The sequence below is a fragment of the Sinocyclocheilus anshuiensis genome, unplaced genomic scaffold, assembly GCF_001515605.1.
Source record: "Sinocyclocheilus anshuiensis isolate Anshui unplaced genomic scaffold, SAMN03320099.WGS_v1.1 scaffold534, whole genome shotgun sequence".
In the NCBI taxonomy this organism is placed as follows: Eukaryota; Metazoa; Chordata; class Actinopteri; order Cypriniformes; family Cyprinidae; genus Sinocyclocheilus; species Sinocyclocheilus anshuiensis.
In genome coordinates, this window is record NW_015547712.1 from 1,126,538 (window position 1) to 1,145,690 (window position 19,153).

General features: G+C 38.0%; 1 protein-coding gene across 1 annotated transcript in view; it reads left to right on the forward strand.

The window, feature by feature from the left end:
- LOC107704067 (exostosin-like 3) overlaps positions 1-18,028 on the forward strand; it is a 32,622-nt gene extending 14,594 nt beyond the window's left edge. Inside the window, exons 2-6 of the mRNA XM_016506909.1 lie at positions 7,084-9,677; positions 10,381-10,508; positions 14,716-14,860; positions 15,165-15,293; positions 16,937-18,028. Coding sequence (XP_016362395.1) covers positions 7,536-9,677; positions 10,381-10,508; positions 14,716-14,860; positions 15,165-15,293; positions 16,937-17,146 — 2,754 coding nt within the window. The 5' untranslated portion in view covers positions 7,084-7,535 and the 3' untranslated portion in view covers positions 17,147-18,028. The remainder of the gene's footprint in view (positions 1-7,083; positions 9,678-10,380; positions 10,509-14,715; positions 14,861-15,164; positions 15,294-16,936) is intronic.
- Positions 18,029-19,153: the final 1,125 nt, after the last annotated feature.

The following is a 19,153-nucleotide window of genomic DNA, read 5'->3' on the forward strand; positions in this document are numbered from 1 at the left end:
ATATTTGTAATCTTATCTAAATTTCTTATAAAAGCTGAGGTTTGTTATTTACTGAAAAGTTATATTTTAGCTGGTGTCAATGATCTTATGTTGCATTTGGTCAGACTCAGCCCATTGCTTTACTGAAGTATATTATATTTTCCTTTTACATCTGCAGACTGAGGAAGATCCTGAAAACACCAGCAAACCCTAAAACAGACAACAGTTTACAGATGTTTTTCAGTGGCAGCAGAACTATGACTAAACTTTTGGGTGAAACTTGTTAACTTTTTTCATACTTTTATTACTTGTGGAAAAACTTGAAACAATTTTAAATAAGTATAAAGAATGGCATTGGTTTTGTACATTTAATTTTTGTTTAACGTTATTAATAAAAATGTTGTTCAATTAGCATGTTTTTGTGTTTTGCTTTGGTACCGAAATTGGTACCGAGAACCGTGGATTTTCACTGGTATTGGTACCGAATACTGAAATTTTGGTACCGTGACAACACTAATAGCAACCACATAGTATCTTGATAAAAACAATCAGAACACTTTAGGCCTTTTTATGAGGTTTTACATTTGCAATCTTGATACATTTGGCTGTAAAGTAGTAAACTAGTTTCTTGAAAAACACATTTTGGCATGTGCATTGCAGTAGTTATCTTAGCATTTTTCCCCAGATGTGGGTTGTTATGCAAGACTAGATAACAAATGACAAACTCCCATAAACAGCCTGAATATGATTGAGCAATAATCAGGCACAAGATGCTTCAGTACTGCTTGTTGGTACACCTCACTGTGGATTTATTTTCCCCACATACCTGTGCTCCGTATCTTTATCACTTTATTTATTTATACGTAATGTCTGTGTCCTAAGAAAGGGATTGAGATGACTCCTCCATGTGACTTCTCTTGAAGCTGCCTGTAGGCAATGAGAATTGGCTGTCAGCTTTCAGAGCCTCTCTGTCCTGAATAAAATTAGACTACAGCTCCGTTCTCCTCAGTGATTGAGCCTGAAATATGAGCTGGAACGGGCATAAACACCTGGTTTCTATCTCACTTCTTTCCAAGGTTACGTTAGGAATAGTTGCAAACCATTTTGCATAATAACCAAGTTGATTAGGATTAGTGTATTTCAAATATGAAATAAAATATGTTGAAAATATCATGCTAAAGGTTGACCAGATGATATACTGTTTCTGGTGGTTTTTTGAAGTATGTTTGCCTTTTAGGCTAATATTACCCATAATCCCTTGAGCTTTGGTAGAGGATGAGATTGTGATTTGTCTCTTCTACCTTTCAGTTGGCGATCCCTGGCCGATTTAAATGTATGCACCTAAAAACAAATGTATGCGTCCTATCTAATTTCTCAGTACACATTCCTGTCTTATTATGCATGAAATTCCAATTGGTATCAAGATGCAATTTTATGATGTGGAAGTATGTACCAGTGCTGTTGTGTACTGTCTTGTTAGAAACTCAAAAGTATGTACTTTCACATTCCCAGCAAAGTACATAACTTTAGTGCAGAGCAGAAGTATGCAAAGTATGCAGGCAGTCTTCACTGTAGAATATGCCTCATCTTGCTTCATTAAAACTGATAGAATGTCCACAAAGAAGCACAGTCCTTGCATTTAGCCGCAGTGTCATTCAGAGGCAAATCTACTGCCCGGAGAGTGTCATTGTCTGAAAAAAAACAAAAGCAGTCCTCGCTCCACTGACAGTCTTCTGATTGCAGGTGGGGGACATTTCAGTGTAACTCTTGCTTGTTTTGTGTTGCTGTGCATAGATAATTGTGTATGGAAGCGTTATCATTTATCTCAAGGGGCGTTTGCTGCTTTGTTTTTGGTAAACAACTATAGAGCTGTGGCCTCTTTTGATAATCAACCTATTTTTAGGGTCATTAAGCCTTTTTACATTGTGACGTTATTTTCATAACAATATAAGTGCATTTTCCTTCTAATTCTCATTTGTGTAATGTGCCCAGATGATTAACTTTCAAATGCATTTTTGACTTTTAGGTCATCTAACATTGATATGCACTGTAAAAAATTATTTTTCAAGGTTGTGAGTAAAACAGAGATTTACCAAAAAATACTATTTCAGCTTTACTGCTTCACAATTTCACATTTAATTAAATGTGTTACTTGTCATCTCCTTAATTGCTTGTGAAATTTACTAGACATTTCTTAGTGAAATTGTTTCTACACCATATTTTTCCAGTGTACTGAAGTCTTACAGTTATTTATACAATAATACATTTCTGAATAAATGTTTTCTGTTCGGAGATTGCAAATGTGGAATGGGCTGTAGACTTAAAAAAAACATCAGACTGGGTCTCGTTTCCACGGATCGCTCTGATGACTTCTTGCAAACACTGACTGGGCAAACAGGATACAAATGCGCCTCAAGGCCACTGTAGGAAGTCTCGCGGTGGGACCTGTTAGCGCTTGCTAGTCAAAGAAAACTATCCATGCATGGTCATCTGGCAAGATGAATTGTCTGAGGCATGGAGCCTGAGCAAAACTAGATTAAAAGATGAGAGCGTATTCTTGTGGAACCAGTCGACGCAGAACATCTCAAAGGGAATTACACTATTTGTGCTCTATTTAAAGCCCAATGTGTGGCCCTTATGCCAAAACCTCCTTGTCTAGAGTCTTTTAATGTTGAATTCAGTGCAGAACGTTCTGATAGATCATGCATAAGTTAATTAAACACAGCTGTCTCTGTTTTATTTGCACTGGAAAAGTTTAGAAGCTTGACTTTTCTGTAGAAGAGCAGATAAGATGTGTGAACGAGGTCAATTCTGAGTAAACAACTGGTTTATTTTTCCCTCCCTCCCATTGTTAGTGGTGCAACTTTCTGTTTTATTGATGACTGGGGAAGCAGACCTATTGACCATAAAAGAAGTTTTTCACCAATAATAAAAGAACTTAGAAGTTGTTGGCCTACATTTCAACTTTTTAGATCCAAAAGGTAAGGGAATGCTTAAAAAACACTTAGAAGCTTCACTTTTACTTCAAATTTTATTGCATCTTTTGATGTTTTTAATTTGGCACTATTGACGTCTGTCTCTTGACTTCATATTGACATCATGCAGCAGAATGCATCTAAGATAATTCAGTCAGACAGGCTGTATTACCTCAGTGGTCTATATTGTTTCAGCAGTGCATTAGGAACAGAATGAGTCATTGATGGAGTTCTGGAGATCATCTGGGAGAAAATACTGCCAAATCGTTCCTGCCCGGAGAAGATGTCCCAAAGTGCAGCTCAACATCTGTGATGTTTAAACTGCCTTATGTAGAACATCGATCCAGCTAAAAGCTTGTCCTAGTTAACTTGCAAGAGCCGAATGCTTCTGTGCTGAGCCGAGTTATTTTATACGGCCTGGAATTTAATTTGCCTTCATTATGGTACAAAATATAGATAAATTGGAGTAACGTGTTATTTAGAAGTCAAGGAGAGCAACAACTCTGACAGAAACATTTGATAAAGATTCATTGAGATGTGGAGAAACATTAACTTGGCTTTATCAGATTTTTTAAAAAGCTGTTTCAGATTCACATATACTGTAGGAAAATACACAGACAGTACTACATTTTATAATAGATATTTGTGTAAAACTGTGCTACTGTCTAGTTGCTAAGGTGATTTAAGCATGCTGGTATGTGGTTGATAGAGTGTAGTTTAATATTTAATACTGTTAGGGTTTTGTTCAGATCACTAACCCTAATTTTAGAAATGAAATCGATGCTTGACTTTTTAAACCTCACTTTTGATCCACTCCAGTTTTGCTGATGCAACTTTCATTTCAGTTGAAGAGGAAGTGGAAAAAGGGGAAGAGAGAAGGAAAGTTTTCTCCTATGCAGAAACCAGCGGAGACTGATATTTGATTAAAATACCGAACGTGTTTCATTTTTTTCTGTTTATACTGGTTCTTTTTGGACTCTTGCCTTCAAAGCAAATTTCACTAGGAGAAAATTGGTTACCCTGTCGTCTGGAAATGTCATTGCTGCGTAAAATATGCTCGCACTGATAATAAGGGATCCATAATTTCCTGCTTTCATCCGTATTTGCTGCTACTCAGCCGCGGCCAGGCTGGAAAATATCCTTCCATTTACAAAACTGGTTAAATATTGGCTTGTGGTACATTTGATTTGCCTCCACAACCCAGAGGCAGTGTGAGGATTAGACGGAGAGTTGTTATTCCAAGGAAACTTTCCGGACCTGATCACAGGTCAGTGTGAATTTCTTCAGAACACATCCAGTTTTCATGACAGTGGAGATGGAGCTCAGACATGCTGGATCTTGCCTGTTCACATGAGAAAAACTTTTCTGCTTTAAGGGGTCCATATTCATTTTGCGAATATGGGCCCTTTCAATTTATTCCTGTGATCAAAGCTGAATTTTCAGCATCATTACTCCTTCAATGTCACATGATCCTTCAGAAATCATTCTAATATGATGATTTGCTGCTCAAGAAACATGTATTATTATCAGTGTTGAAAACAGTTGTGCTGCTGAACATTTTTTTGTGGAAACGTGATACATTTTTTGATTATTTTTTGATGAATAGAAAGAACAGCATTTATAAATGAAATAGAAATATTTTGCAACATTGTAAATGTCTTTAATAATATAATAAAAGTTTATTTCTTTAAAAATGTCCCTAAACTTAGTGTAGTAGTGTACATATTAGGCTTAGAAGTGACGTTTCTATATCTACAAATATTGATTGCTGTGAATTGCTTTAATTAATCTATGTAATTAAGCAGACAGATTTTCAACTCACAAAAGAGGTGAAATGGCTTAAATCAGTAATAGAGCAAAACTCTGTCTGTCTTGCATAAAAACAGAGTTTATCTTTTATGTTTTGGAGTTTACGTGCTCGCTCTTTATTTTTATTTTTTATTTTTGTGTATCAACATGATGTATAATTGAACCAGCCACAAATAACAACCCTTACAGCAGTGGAGGCTAAATAATGGAGCTTAATCAGGGAAAGGTCAAAAAGAATGATTATCCACTTCAGGTGTTCAGAGGGGAAGTGTTTTATGAGCCCCAATTTGTCCCTTTGTATCAGCGTCTGTCTCTCATCAATGTAACATTTCTCTGGAGATCTACCCTTCCTTCTCACACAGTCCAGGTCTGATAGTCTGTAATAGTGTTGGTCCTATCGTCAGCCTGTGAGATCGCCGATACACGATATTATCGTGCTAATTTATTTCATTATTTATTTACTTAGTTTCATTGCCGGAAAGTGAACCAACTCCAGCATAAGGCTAAAAACCGCCTTTTTAATGGTACTAAATTTGTATTTAACATGATAACAATTCAATAGAAATATTGTAAGTTACTAATTATAATGCTTATATTTCCTCAGTTATTCAAAAAGCAGCTACAGAAAACGTTTACATTACCAAAGAACATCATCACAAGCTCAGTCTAGCGCATGTTTATGCACTTTAAAATACAATCCCGTTAAAATCAGTGAAGCTATCTACACTGTATGATGAATAAATCTCTTATACTTACATCGCACGTACATCTGCACTTTGTTGTTTATGATGAAAGAATTCACGAGTCAGAATTCAGTCCGCGCGTGCTGAACAACGAAACTCCGCTGTTTCAGCGATGACTCATCTGAACGCCTCTGATTGGCCATTGCATTCATAAGCATAACATAATCGTGTGTGATTTGTTATAATGCAAAACACTTTTAAAACGCAGAAAAAGAAACATAATGGAACAAATAAGCCCTAATATTAATTAGATAGTATTACTAACCTGATAATAATAATTATAATAATAATAATCATCTTGCTATCGTCAGTGGCAGCAGCCACAGGCGATATCTCTGACTATCGTCTATCGGCACAACCCTAGTCTGTAAGTAGCAATGGAGATCAGGCTTGTGCTCAATCCCAATTTGTATACTATTGCAAATTTAAAAAGTATATGTGAAAAAGTATACACTACACTGATGATCAAAGAGTGCATAGGGCCTGACATTGTCTTAATTCAGGCTTATCTTAATATTAGGGCTGCACGATAAATCGCATGCGATATTTAACGCGCATCTTATCAGTAAAGCCGGTTCTGTAATCAGCGGTAAATCTCCATCACATGCGCGTTAAATATCGCATGCGATTTATCATGCAGCCCTACTTAATATATATTTATGTTTTGTGTTCTGTGTGAGTTTTGATCAACGGAGTAAATGAATCAGGCAGTGGTCTGACAGAAGTGTGCAATAGTTTATCTCTTCCCTGCTGTAGGATCAGTGGCCATGTCAAAATCTGTTCCATTAATGGAAAAATCATCCCTCATGTTCTCTTATCCAGAGATAATGAAGCTCTCTGAAATCTTGCATGGCTTATACTGATGGCTGCATGGGCAAATCTAACAGAGACGGTCACTTGAGGCGATTCACATGTTTTTTTTCCCCTGTATGCATGCCTTATGGAGTGTTTGCTCTGTGGGTTTGTTTTAGAACAGCTGCTAATGCTTGGACCTAGCTGTCAGCATACCAGATAATGTGTTCAGTGAATAGGACAAGCCTGTGAGGTCATTCTGAGCGCTGCCAATTGGTTTCAAATCTAACAAATGGGTGTGAACTTTTTTTTTTTTTTTTTTGTGGAGCTGTGTTCAAGAACATCTCTTGCCAATTGCATACTGTAATCGCTAATTAGAACTGCGATTTGGCCAGAGAGTCTCTTAGGCCAGAAACAAATACAGGCATAAATGCTTGGCCAACACATTGCAAGTGTACTGTCCTGTAGTAGATATTTCACATGCATACTTGCAATGTTGTGGCAGACTCAAGGGGCGATAAAAAGAGAACACTGACTGTTCATTTTGGAATGCGTAGTTAGAAGTGCTAATGTAGTTGCGTACAGTCTGTTTCGGGTCTTAGACTTTATGAAGATTGATGTGTCCTTTGAATAATGATATATGAAATCTGTCATATTCATTTCAGATCAAAACAAAGTGATTCATATTTCTTATCTTTAGCATTGATCATATCAGATGACCTAGGTATGTTTTTAAGACTCTGAAATGATGTACAAATAACTGATACTTGCTTTCTATTTTGCAGATTAAGCGCAGTTGGATGGGATGCAGTATCTTCAAGAGTTTATGGCACACTGTGGCCAATTCATGAGTCCCAACTATGGAACAGTGACCGGAGTGTGATGCCACTAATAAAAATGCAGATCAGCCATGCCTCCATTGCTGATCTCCATCAAGGGCTCTCAGATTTTACTGCTGTCTGGGATTCTCCCTCTTCTCTTGGATAGTTTAAATTTCAACATACATCACACCGCACACAAGACCATATTGTTTATGGACAATATCATTCTATCACAAGAAAGATGAAATTTCCTTTTATTAGGAGTCCCAATTAAAACAAAGACACGTAAATTACAAACTCCAGAAAGGGGTAAAACTGAAAGTGTGTACCGTACAGATGAGGTTGCATTATGGCAGCTGAATCTCCTCAAAGGCTGCATTCACGTATCTGGTTTGGAGGAGAGTGATAGTTGAACGATGCAGCGAAGCGGAGGCATCGTCGGGAACAGTGGCCAGCCATGGGTACTGCGGCGAGTACGGCTCACCTGGCTCAGTTTCATGCTCTTCTTCATCCTGGTCTTCTTCCCTCTCATTGCACATTACTACCTCACCACAATCGATGAAGCAGGGGGACCAGATAAGCGCATTTTTGGGCCAAGACCTGGAGGAGAGCTGTGTGAAGCGAAGCACGTTCAAGACCTGTGTCGTATCCGGGAATCTGTCAGTGAGGAGCTTCTGCAGCTTGAGGCAAAGCGTCAAGAGCTCAATGGCGAGATAGCCCGACTTAACCTACGCATCGAGGCCTGTAAACGTAGTATTGACAGTGCCAAACAGGACTTGCTACAACTCAAAAATGTCATCAGCCAGACAGAGCACTCTTACAAGGAACTTATGGCTCAAAACCAGCCAAAACTGTCATTGCCTGTTAGACTTTTACCAGACAAGGATGATCCTGGATACCCTCCTCCAAAGTCGGCCCAAAACTGTCGTTTGCATACTTGTTTTGATTACGCTAGATGTCCACTTACATCTGGCTTCCCGGTCTATGTTTATGACATAGGATCATATCCTTGGGGTGAGAAGTTGGACCCTCTCGTCAAACAAGCCTTTGCCTCATCCGTCAAAAGCAGTGTATATGTGACCGATAATCCCAACATTGCTTGTCTGTACATAGTGCTTGTTGGTGAAATACAAGAATCACCCTCCTCTCCTCTTGCCTCACCCTTAGACCTTGAAAAGCAGCTCAAGGCCTTGCCGTATTGGAGGTTGGACGGCCACAACCACCTGCTTGTACACCTTTCAAGAAAGTCTCTGACACAGAACTTCCTGTACAATGTGAGCACAGGACGAGCAGCAGTGGCACAGTCTACCTTTTTTGAACGTCAATATAGAGAAGGTTTCGACATGGTGGTGTCTCCTCTAGTCCACGCTCTGTCTGAGCCCAACTTCCTAGAGGTGCCTCCGCAAGTCCCGGTCAAAAGGAAGTACCTCTTCACCTTTCAGGGAGAAAAGGTGGAGTCTTTGAGGAGCAGCTTGCTTGAAGCCCCACCACAGTCCTTCGAAGAGGAAATGGAAGGGGATCCACCAGCTGACTATGATGATCGCATTATTGGCACACTCAAGGCTGTACAGGACAGTCACCTAGACCAGGTTCTTGTGGAGTTCACTTGCAAGAATCAGCCCAAGCCGAGTTTACCAACAGAGTGGGCGTTGTGTGGGGAGCGTGAGGATCGTTTAGAGGTACTGAAGGTCTCTACGTTTGCCTTGGTGATATCTCCAGGCGATGGTCAGTTGGTGGCCTCTGCTGGCTGTAGCATGAGACTTTTTGAGGCTTTGGAAGTTGGGGCTGTACCGGTGGTGCTTGGCGACCACTCAAAGTTGCCCTACCATCACCTTATACGCTGGAGTGAGGCAGTCATTATGGTACCCAAGCCTCGCATAATGGAGCTGCACTTTCTGTTGCGTAGCATCTCAGACAATGACCTTCTGGCCATGCGACGACAGGGTCGGTTTCTTTGGGAGACGTACTTCTCCACCTCAGAGAGCATCTTCAGCACCATCCTGGCTAGCGTACGAACCAGCATCCAGATACCAGCAGCACCTATACGTGAGGAGCCTGCCCAGGAGATTCCCCACAAAGCTGGAAAGTTGGCAGGAACCGATGCTAACATGGCTGACAATGGCGACTTAGATCTGGGGCCTGTTGAAGTAGAGCCCCCTTATGCTTCGCCACGCTTCTTGCGTAACTTCACCTACACAGCTGCAGATGTCTACCACACCTGGAATCGTGCACCTGGCCCTTTCCATCTATTCCCACATACTCCACTGGACCCCGTACTTCCCTCAGAAGCCAAGTTTCTGGGGTCGGGGACTGGTTTTCGCCCTATCGGTGGAGGTTCTGGGGGATCTGGTAAAGAGTTTCAGGCTGCTCTAGGAGGTAACGTCCCACGGGAGCAGTTTACTGTGGTCATGCTTACTTATGAAAGGGAGGAGGTTCTTATGAACTCATTGGAGAGACTAAATGGCCTTCCTTATCTCAACAAAGTGGTGGTAGTGTGGAATTCTCCCAAACCACCTTCAGATGATCTCCTCTGGCCAGACATTGGTCTACCAATTGTGGTGAGCATACAGTATTTCTTGATCATATTTCTTATAGTCATATCTTTTTACTGGGCCAGTAAGCAACCTCCTAGTAAACACCCTAGTAAGATACCTGAACACCCTACCAATGCAGAACGCCCTAATATCACGATGGCAAGTTTAGCACAGGCAGGCACCACTCAAGGAGAAAAAAAATCTTGTTAAGCTTGTTATTAGTCGGAATTCTCCAAGGCTTAAATGTGATAGAACCTCACAAGCATTGCATTCTGCTGTAGATTTGGTCTGCTCTCTCTGCTGTCTTTGAAGCATAGCTTTCATGTCTCTAGGGCAAATTAGTTCTGGTGATATTAAAGGAAACAGTGCTGTATTAAGCCCACAGTAAGGTTATACTTTGAAATGAAAACCCAAACAGAATGCCGAAGTACCCCACGTTTCTAACTATCTTCAAGTAGTTTGGAACTTTGAAATTGAGCATCTTTTAATTATGGATGTAAGGTTGCAAAGTTGTATTTCATTTTAGACCGTCCCTGCACACAAAGCCTTTGCTTTATTAATAAAAAAAATGGTTTCTGGAAGTATTAAGTTGTTTTGATTGGCATTTGTTGGTTTTATAAGGTCATGTGTCTGGCAGGCCCAGTAAAATCTTGTAATAATGCCATGTTCTACCTCAGTCGTTCACAGTATGGCCTGTTGACTCAACAGATGGGCTTTTTCTCTGCAGGTGGTACACACAGAAAAGAACAGTTTAAACAATCGCTTCCTTCCCTGGGATGCAGTCGAGACTGAGGCTATTTTGTCAATTGATGATGATGCCCATCTTCGACACGATGAAATTATGTTTGGGTTCAGGTAAGGCTTTTGTGATGCCGAGATTTAGCATAATATGTTTATTAAGGCGGAGCAATTAAACAATGCTTATTATTATATTTTCATGAAAATTACTTTGAGTCTAGTTTAGCTGTTTACATATTTATCCATCTTTTGGCCATTTCAAAGCAAAAACATCAATATATACTGAATACAGTCAAAAGGCTTAAAATATTAAGATTAACCTTTGATTTTGTGTTGGTGAAACATTACATCCTGAAAATGCAGTTCCTAAATTTTTGCAGATATTTCCCCCTTGTTAAAGGTATATTTAGGGGCATTTTTGAGATTATTTGTATAGGATAGTCCCCGTGATGCTGTGGCTCTAGTACTTTTGCCTCTTTTAAAGAAATTTTATTTTGTGAAGGTCATTTTCATCGTTGATATTATTAGAAAAGAATATGAAACTCCCCATGATGTCACTGCTTTGGGCTAAAGTATGTTTAGAAAGAATAAATTCAGTTTCATGAAGCAAGGAAAGCAAAATATTTCTATTGGAGAGACAGTGTAAGTCGATCTGTTTTCTCACCTCAGTCTGTACATTTTAAGCATACCATTTTAGATCAAAATTTTAATGTGATCCAAAGATGTGAAAAGTGTTTTCAAATGCACATTAAAGGGGTCCTATTATGCTCTTTTACAAAGTCTTGATTTTGTTTTGGGGGTGTACTAGAACAGGCTCTCATACTAGGTTGTTCGAAAAACACATTATTTTTCACATATTTTACATTATTACAACACCTCTCTCCCCAGTCTGGCACGAACGGCTCGAATAGTTCCTATATCAAATGAAGGCCCGCCTTCTGAAATACGAAATGTGCTGTGATTGGTTAGCTGGGCCAGTGTGTGTTGTGATTGGTCAGCTGGGCCAGTGTGTGTTGTGTTTGGCAGCACTCTGCGCCTGGTCGGGAAATGTCATGCCCTTACCATAGCTGCATGCAACTTCAGTGTAAATATTGCGTCAAAATCAAATCAATTTGAGCGCGATTTAAACCCGGATGATTGTAACCACTCTAAGTTCGTCTGCCTTGGGAAAGCTGGCGTGTCTCTGACATAGTGATAACACTCGTTGCCTTCTCTAGTGCAGCTCAACCAGGTTTGTGATATCACAAATCCCGGAAAATATGCGTTGTAGTCCAAACGAGTCGTTCGTTGTAGTTTTTGAGAAGTGATTTCTGTATATCTCCTTTTGAAGTGGACTTTGAGCTTTGTAACTTTGCAGATCTTTTTTATGCTCAAACAGCAACATTACAGACCAACTAAAGTTGAAAAAGCATAATAGGACCCCTTTAACATCTGTATGCCCATTTAAATGTGTTTGTCAAGAAAGAGAGAACTGTTGTGGTTTGTTTTTGCATTCAGTCATGTGATGTTGAGTTTAAACCAACAGCTGCAGATCCAGTTATTGGTTTGAGGAATTTAAAGCATCTGATTTGATAAAGTCCATGACAGTTGAAGAAAACTGTTCTTCTCTCCTGTGTACATCCATGTTTATTTACATGTTTAGTAGGGGTGTAACGGTACACAAACATGATGGTTTTGAGCTTGAGTTGGGAAGCTTTCAAAATGTATTTTATTAACAACTGTAACATGTGCAAAATCAAATTTTTATGTAGAAAATATATATATTGTATTCTTATTACAGTTTTTTTCGATTGCTTAAACACATTTCTTGAAACTATGCCTCGTATTCTCAAAACAGTAAACACAAATCCATAACGTCTCACCCAATTCCCCAAACATCATATTTTCAGGTCAAAATGAAGCTCTACACTCAAAGCCATTCACTCTTGCTGAAAAACCAAACTTTTCCCTTGTGTTAAAGCAGGGGAATAGTGTTTATAGTTCAGCAAAATGCTTTTTGAAAAATGGCGGTATGGTTTTGAAATTTTAGTTCAAAAGCCTGGTTATAGTGTTTTAGCAATCAAGAAAAACTGTAAATGTACCATTATTCTTCTATAGTCTAATATGAAACTGACCAACAAGTGATTGTGTGATTTAGTCGCAAATTGAAAAGTCACTCTGTGACGTTTTTTACTTCATAAACAAAAAAAGAGCGAAACTGTGACAAAATCTGATTTCTTGATTATTTTATATTTTATAATAGTGATTTTATCATTTCAAAATATAAAGGAAAAAGTATAAATGAATGACTAATAAGCCAATAAGTGCTCCTCTGCTGCCATCTACAGGTTATATGTATTTTTTAACAACAGTAACGTGAACAAAATCAAATTTTTATGTAGAAAAGATATATATTGAACTCTTATTAAATGTACCATTATTCTTCTATAGTCTAATATGAAACTGACCAACAAGTGATTGTGTGATTTAGTCGCAAATTGAAAAGTCACTCTGTGACGTTTTTTACTTCATAAACAAAAAAAGAGCGAAACTGTGACAAAATCTGATTTCTTGATTATTTTATATTTTATAATAGTGATTTTATCATTTCAAAATATAAAGGAAAAAGTATAAATGAATGACTAATAAGCCAATAAGTGCTCCTCTGCTGCCATCTGCAGGTTATAATGGTGATTTGATGTATTTTTTTAATTTTACATAAGTGTTTGTTCACCACAGTATAATTTGGTCATCCCATTGAAAATAACATTCAAATTGGATCATTTAGGAGCTTTAAAGTGCTGGAAACATGCTTGTAAGTCATTGAAAATTGCTTTAATTTCTTTCTCAAAAGGCTGCACAAACCCTGAAATGAATAATGTAATAACATTCGACTATTTCTGCCACAGCACCATGGTTACGTTAGCGTTACTGCTTCTGGTTTTCGGCGCCAGCGCCGTTTGATCGGTTTATAACCTTCTGGTTTTCTATGTCAGCGCTGTTTGATCTGTTTATAACAGATAATTCTGTGCAGAATTTGAATGCTTCTCAGTAAATCTCGCAGCAACCTTTATTCATTCTGCGGTGAATTCAAACGCTTCTCACTGGATTTTGCAGCGCTGTGCAGTAACAGTGTCACAAAATAAACTTTGGTTCCCGAGTAAAGCTGTTCTGAGCTCGGACTAGTTTGTTTGCGTGGCGGTCCGAGCTGTTAAACAGTCCGCGCTGCGCACCTCAAACGAGTAGTGGGATTTTGTTACGCTTTTGTTTTTCGTTTGATGTTTCTCATATGTGACAGAAATTGCAGTTTGAGTGATTACATGAGTCATGAGATGTTCATTCACGTTTATTTCACGATAAAACTAGTAGTAAAGAGGAAGGGATGATTGCACTCGCTCGCACATCAAAGAGTGCTAAAACGGCATTTATTGTTTGAATTTCCAGAAAAAATTGACAATTTGAAAGATGAAACTTTGTTTTTTATCAAAAGTAACAATATATTATGAATACGTGTACCGTTACACCCCTAATATTTAGTCATTGGGAAGATGAGCTGATAAGAGGGAGTTTTAGATTTGATTTTACTTGCGCTGGTTTATTTTTGTTTTTATCTGTTTGTTTTGGGGTAAAAATGGTCACATTGGTGTCTGATTTGTATCTATAAATATTAGGGAATTCATCAGGCTGGTCAACTAGACTTTTTTTTTTGTTATTAGGTTTGCATTACAATCAAAGATGCTGCCATTGCTAAACAGTTTTTATGAGTGATCTGTCTGTTTTGTGAGATCTTTAATTTTGCAATAAAAGCTTCTAGTTATTTAGCTTATGTGTTTAGCTACCCTATTAAAGGGCTTTACTTGGCATCCATTTGGATTAACACAGTTGTAAAATAAGCTAATAAACTCAATGTGATGCATATTCATCAGTCATACTATTCATAAAACAGGCAAGATTTCTGCACGAACATGACATAGTTAATCATAAACCATTTGAATCTATTTTATTCAAATACTCATGTTTTCAAAATGCATTTATTCAAATTTCTTGAAATCAGCATAAATCCGTTGTGAAAACATTCAAATATATTCAGTTAAAAAGTATGTGTGTGTGTGTGTGTGTGTGTGTGTGTGTGTGTGTGTGTGTTTTCATACATATGTGTGTTTTAATCCAAATGGATGGAAATTTTATATGCATTTTAAATATTAAATTACTTAACTATTATTTATTTATTTTTTGAGTGTATATATTGCTAAAAAACTTAAAAGTACTGTTCAGTGATTATTATAATCACAGTTCTTGCTCTGGTTTGGATCATTCCCATCTCTTTCTCTTTCTTCGCTCCCAGGGTGTGGCGGGAGGCCAGAGACCGAATTGTGGGGTTCCCAGGAAGGTTCCATGCCTGGGATGTAAATCACCAATCTTGGCTCTACAATTCCAACTACTCCTGTGAGCTCTCCATGGTGCTGACGGGTGCGGCCTTCTTCCACAAGGTGAAGCTTTGCCCGCTTTGACACTTCCAGAGCCTGATTATGGCAAAAATAGACACTAGGCTTATGTAGTTTTACCCAGATAACACCAGGATATGGTTTAGTTAGTTGAAAGCCAACGCTGATAGTAAGTACATTGTTGTTCAGCCGAATACAAGACGCAGTGCTTCATTTTCCAGATGGATAAGTGAACAGCAGAGCGTTTTTCATTTATGAGCATTGCTGTGCAACATCATGGTACAATTGAGATGCTTTTGCTCTCGTGTTCATTTTTTTATTAAAATCCATCATTTCTGCCTCTCCTCAGTATTACGCGTACCTCTATTCGTACGTCATGCCTCAAGCCATACGTGACATGGTGGACGAGTACATCAACTGTGAGGATATCGCCATGAACTTCCTCGTGTCGCATATCACTCGCAAACCCCCCATCAAGGTCAGTAGGCTGTTACTTGAAGCATGTGTTATTTCAAGCCTTTTGGGGCTTTTGTCACTTGTGATTTCAGGTTCTTGCTCAGTCATGTCATTTTGGATAAAGTGACAACTGAATAATGTTAATCGGACTATTCATTCTGTTAGTCAATTGGTTTCTGTTTCTATCGCTCTGGGTAGCCCTGCCCACAGAGGAATCTCATTGGCCTCAGATCTTTTCTCCACCTAACTGTGTTTTGAACATTGAATATGGCCTTATTAGCTTTTATTTTGACATCGTGCAGCACTTTCGCTTCCAGTCAGGACAACAAAAAAAAAAAACAGTTTATTTTAAACTTGGTTACAGCACAGTGTTACATTTTAATTATCTGGCTCAAATTTAAATATGTTGCCATTGATAAGGCAAGGCAAGTTTATTTATATAGCACATTTCATACACAATGGTAATTCAAAGTGCTTTACATAAAAAATATATGATAAATTTCTCTGTTATCAAGAACATAACATACCATGGTCATATTTCACTCCCAAATCAAAAACAATATAAATAAAATTTAATATAAAATAGAATATAAAGATATTTCAAAGATATATAATGTAATATAATATAAATAATATAAGAAAATTAAGTTTATTTTCAACAGCATTAGGATTTTTTGAGGCATTCAATTTCCCCCTTAATTTTTAATATTTAAATCTAAAATTATTATATATTATTTACATTTTTATATTTTACAGTAATATTTTGCTGCCCAAATTGCTGTAACACAACAATTGGAATCTAATAAAAAAATCATCACTGAGAATGGCAGACAAAAAATGTAAATTGTAGGGAAAAGTTCTGGAATTGTCTTTTAAAATGTCTAAATAAATTTCAATAAGCAATCAAACAAACTATTTTTTTTTTTCTTTGTGCCAAACTGTATTTCTTTCTTTTTAGTTTTATTTGGGGTTGAAATATGACCTGGACATTCTCTTGTTATCATTTTGCAACCACAATTTTGTGGTTATTGTGTACAATAAAAGAAATTAAATGTCTAGGAAGTGTCCAGAGAACACTCTTCTTCCAGTTGTACTTATGTATGTTACAATAAATTGATTCCAGTGGGATTATTAAGTAGGATTTCAGTAAGCTTTAAAAAGCCTTTGATGTTCTGAAGTCCATTGACTGAAGCATCGGGACGGCCATGAATTAACGGTGTAATGAAATTTGATGGATTTTCTCTGGCATTATTACACACACACACACCCTTCTCTCTCCGTCTGATGCCGTGCCGGCGGATTAAACAAATCAATTACATTTGTTTTGTTGTCACGAAGAGGCCGACCAGATTGCAATGTGAGAACAGACTACACAAATGAAAAAGATGATATTGTGTTATGAAGTTAATAAGTCTGTCATCTTTAGATGGAGGGATTGATTTATAGGAATAATTCATTCAGAATTGAAAGTCAGTTATTCAACCTCATGTTGTTTTAAACCTGTATTGCTATCTGAAGGAAGCTTTTAAAAAAGCACCATAAAAGTAGTTCATACAAACCTATGCCCTACATTCCCAGACTTCTCAAGTTGTTTGATAGATTGTGTGAGGAACTGACTGAAATTGAAGTCATAAATCTAATTTTTCATGACGTTCCTCCTCTCAGGTGACGTCACGTTGGACCTTCCGCTGTCCCGGCTGTCCGCAGGCTCTTTCGCACGACGATTCGCACTTCCACGAGCGTCACAAGTGCATCAACTTCTTCGTAAAAGTCTACGGATACATGCCACTGTTATACACTCAGTTCAGAGTGGACTCGGTACTCTTCAAGACGCGGTTGCCCCACGACAAGACGAAGTGTTTTAAATTCATTTAGCGGATCGGGGAACTGAAAAGCACAGACGGAAGCGCGGACGCGAGACAGTCTCTCTCTGGGAACGTGAAGGGAATTAAAGCTTCTTGTAAATATCGGAGAATTTTACTTTGAACTTGTCTTCCTTGAAGTCAAGGGAGAACAATTAGAGAACGAGCGATTACCGTCAGGCGTTTTTATCGTTGTGCGTGATTCATCAGCAACCACTACAGGCTTTATTTGCACCTCTTTTCACGGGACGTCTGGGACAGGGACGCGTCAATGGACGTCAAATTGCATTTTGATCATGTTACACTGACAGAACATACTGATTTATGGACTGACGGAGGCTGTTTTTGATGACATATCTGAGAATTATGGGAGAGTCGAAGTGTCTAAATGATTCGTGTTATTTTTACTTTGCATATACTCATTTGAAACGCACTGATGGTCATGTTGTTTTGTTTTGTTTTTAACTTGTGTGTGCTTTTGTGCCAGTGTGAATGGCTGTGTGTGTGTGTGTTGTTCTGTAGGTTGATGCTGACTAAGCATCATTAACCCCCGTCAAATATTTGTTGATCATCAGTAAGAATAGCACAAGATATCAAACATAACTGCATAGGAATAGCACCAAATCAAGCTGTTACACGTTCTCATGTCCGTCACAATCATACAAGAAAACAAAATGTCTGTGTGTAACCTGTTCAGTACACTTGTGGAATAACAGATCCATCCTAACGCCTTTTGCTGGATAATCACGACATGTGTTGTGTGTCATTTGAATGAGGTTGAATGATTTCAGAAGTGAAAATCGCAAAGAAATATCCAGGTCATATTTAATCATATATGTTTTACATAAAGAAAAGCCTTTTTTTGTTCAGTGTGACAATTTTCATGAATTACTGCACCCAAATTTTCATTTTGTAATGCAATTATTTTACTTTTTCTAATGCAAAATATTGTTTTTCAATCAAATTAAATGTTTTAGGACTTTTACGATGTGGTTAAGCACATTTCTATCAGTTCTCATTACTATAACCCAAAAAATCTCAGTAATGCGTGTCATTTTTCTGTTTACATCACATTAAATTCAGTGCAACAAATATTACTATGACTTACTTAAATGTATACATTTTAAATATTTTATTTTTGTAAAATGGTGATGACAATGAGTTTATTTGATTGTTTGGGAGAGTTTTAGAGAAAATGTGCTTTATTGTCATGAAAATGTCAAAATCTGGTCCTAAAATAATTTGTCTTCATTTTTCTTCATGTATAATATTATTTCTTCGTTTTGGTTTTGTGGTGAAATGTGACCTGGACATGTTCTTGACAGTTTCATGTGTGAATGTGTTTGTGTGTCATCTATGAAACGTGTGACTACAAATGGCAAGCATGGTTTCCTGTTGTGAGGAAGGATAACAGTGACGGGAAGCGCAGTAGTTCCTCTTTGCTCTGTAAACGGTACGTGTCTCTTTTCTGTGCCAGGATGTTACCTGGGGCTCCTTCTGCCGAGCTGATTTCACACTTCAGTTGACAAATCTGAGATGCCTTTGAGAACGCTGAGCTTGACTGTTTCTGTCTGTTGGTTAATTCATGATGGCTGTCCTGACATGTTTACATTTACATTTATTCATTTAGCAGACGCTTTTATCCAAAGCCACTTCCAATTGGGGAATACATCAAGCGATTCATCTTATAAAGGCAAATAGACGCAGGAAGTGCTTGTCATACCAAGTTTCAAGCATTGTTCAAATAAGTACAAGCTCGACAGAGAAAGATGAAAGAAAAGATAATTGTTTTTTGTTTTTTTAAGGTTGAAGTCAGATAGTGACGAAAGAGATGAGTTTTCAGCTGTCGCTTGAAAAATGTCAGGGAATCGGCATTCTGGATAGGGGTTGGAAGATCATTCCACCAGCCAGGAGTGGTGAACGAGAATGTTCTGGAAAGTGATTTTGAGCCTCTCTGTGATGGTACCACGAGGCGTCGCTCACTAGTGGATCTCAGACTTCTGGAGGGGATGTAGATTCG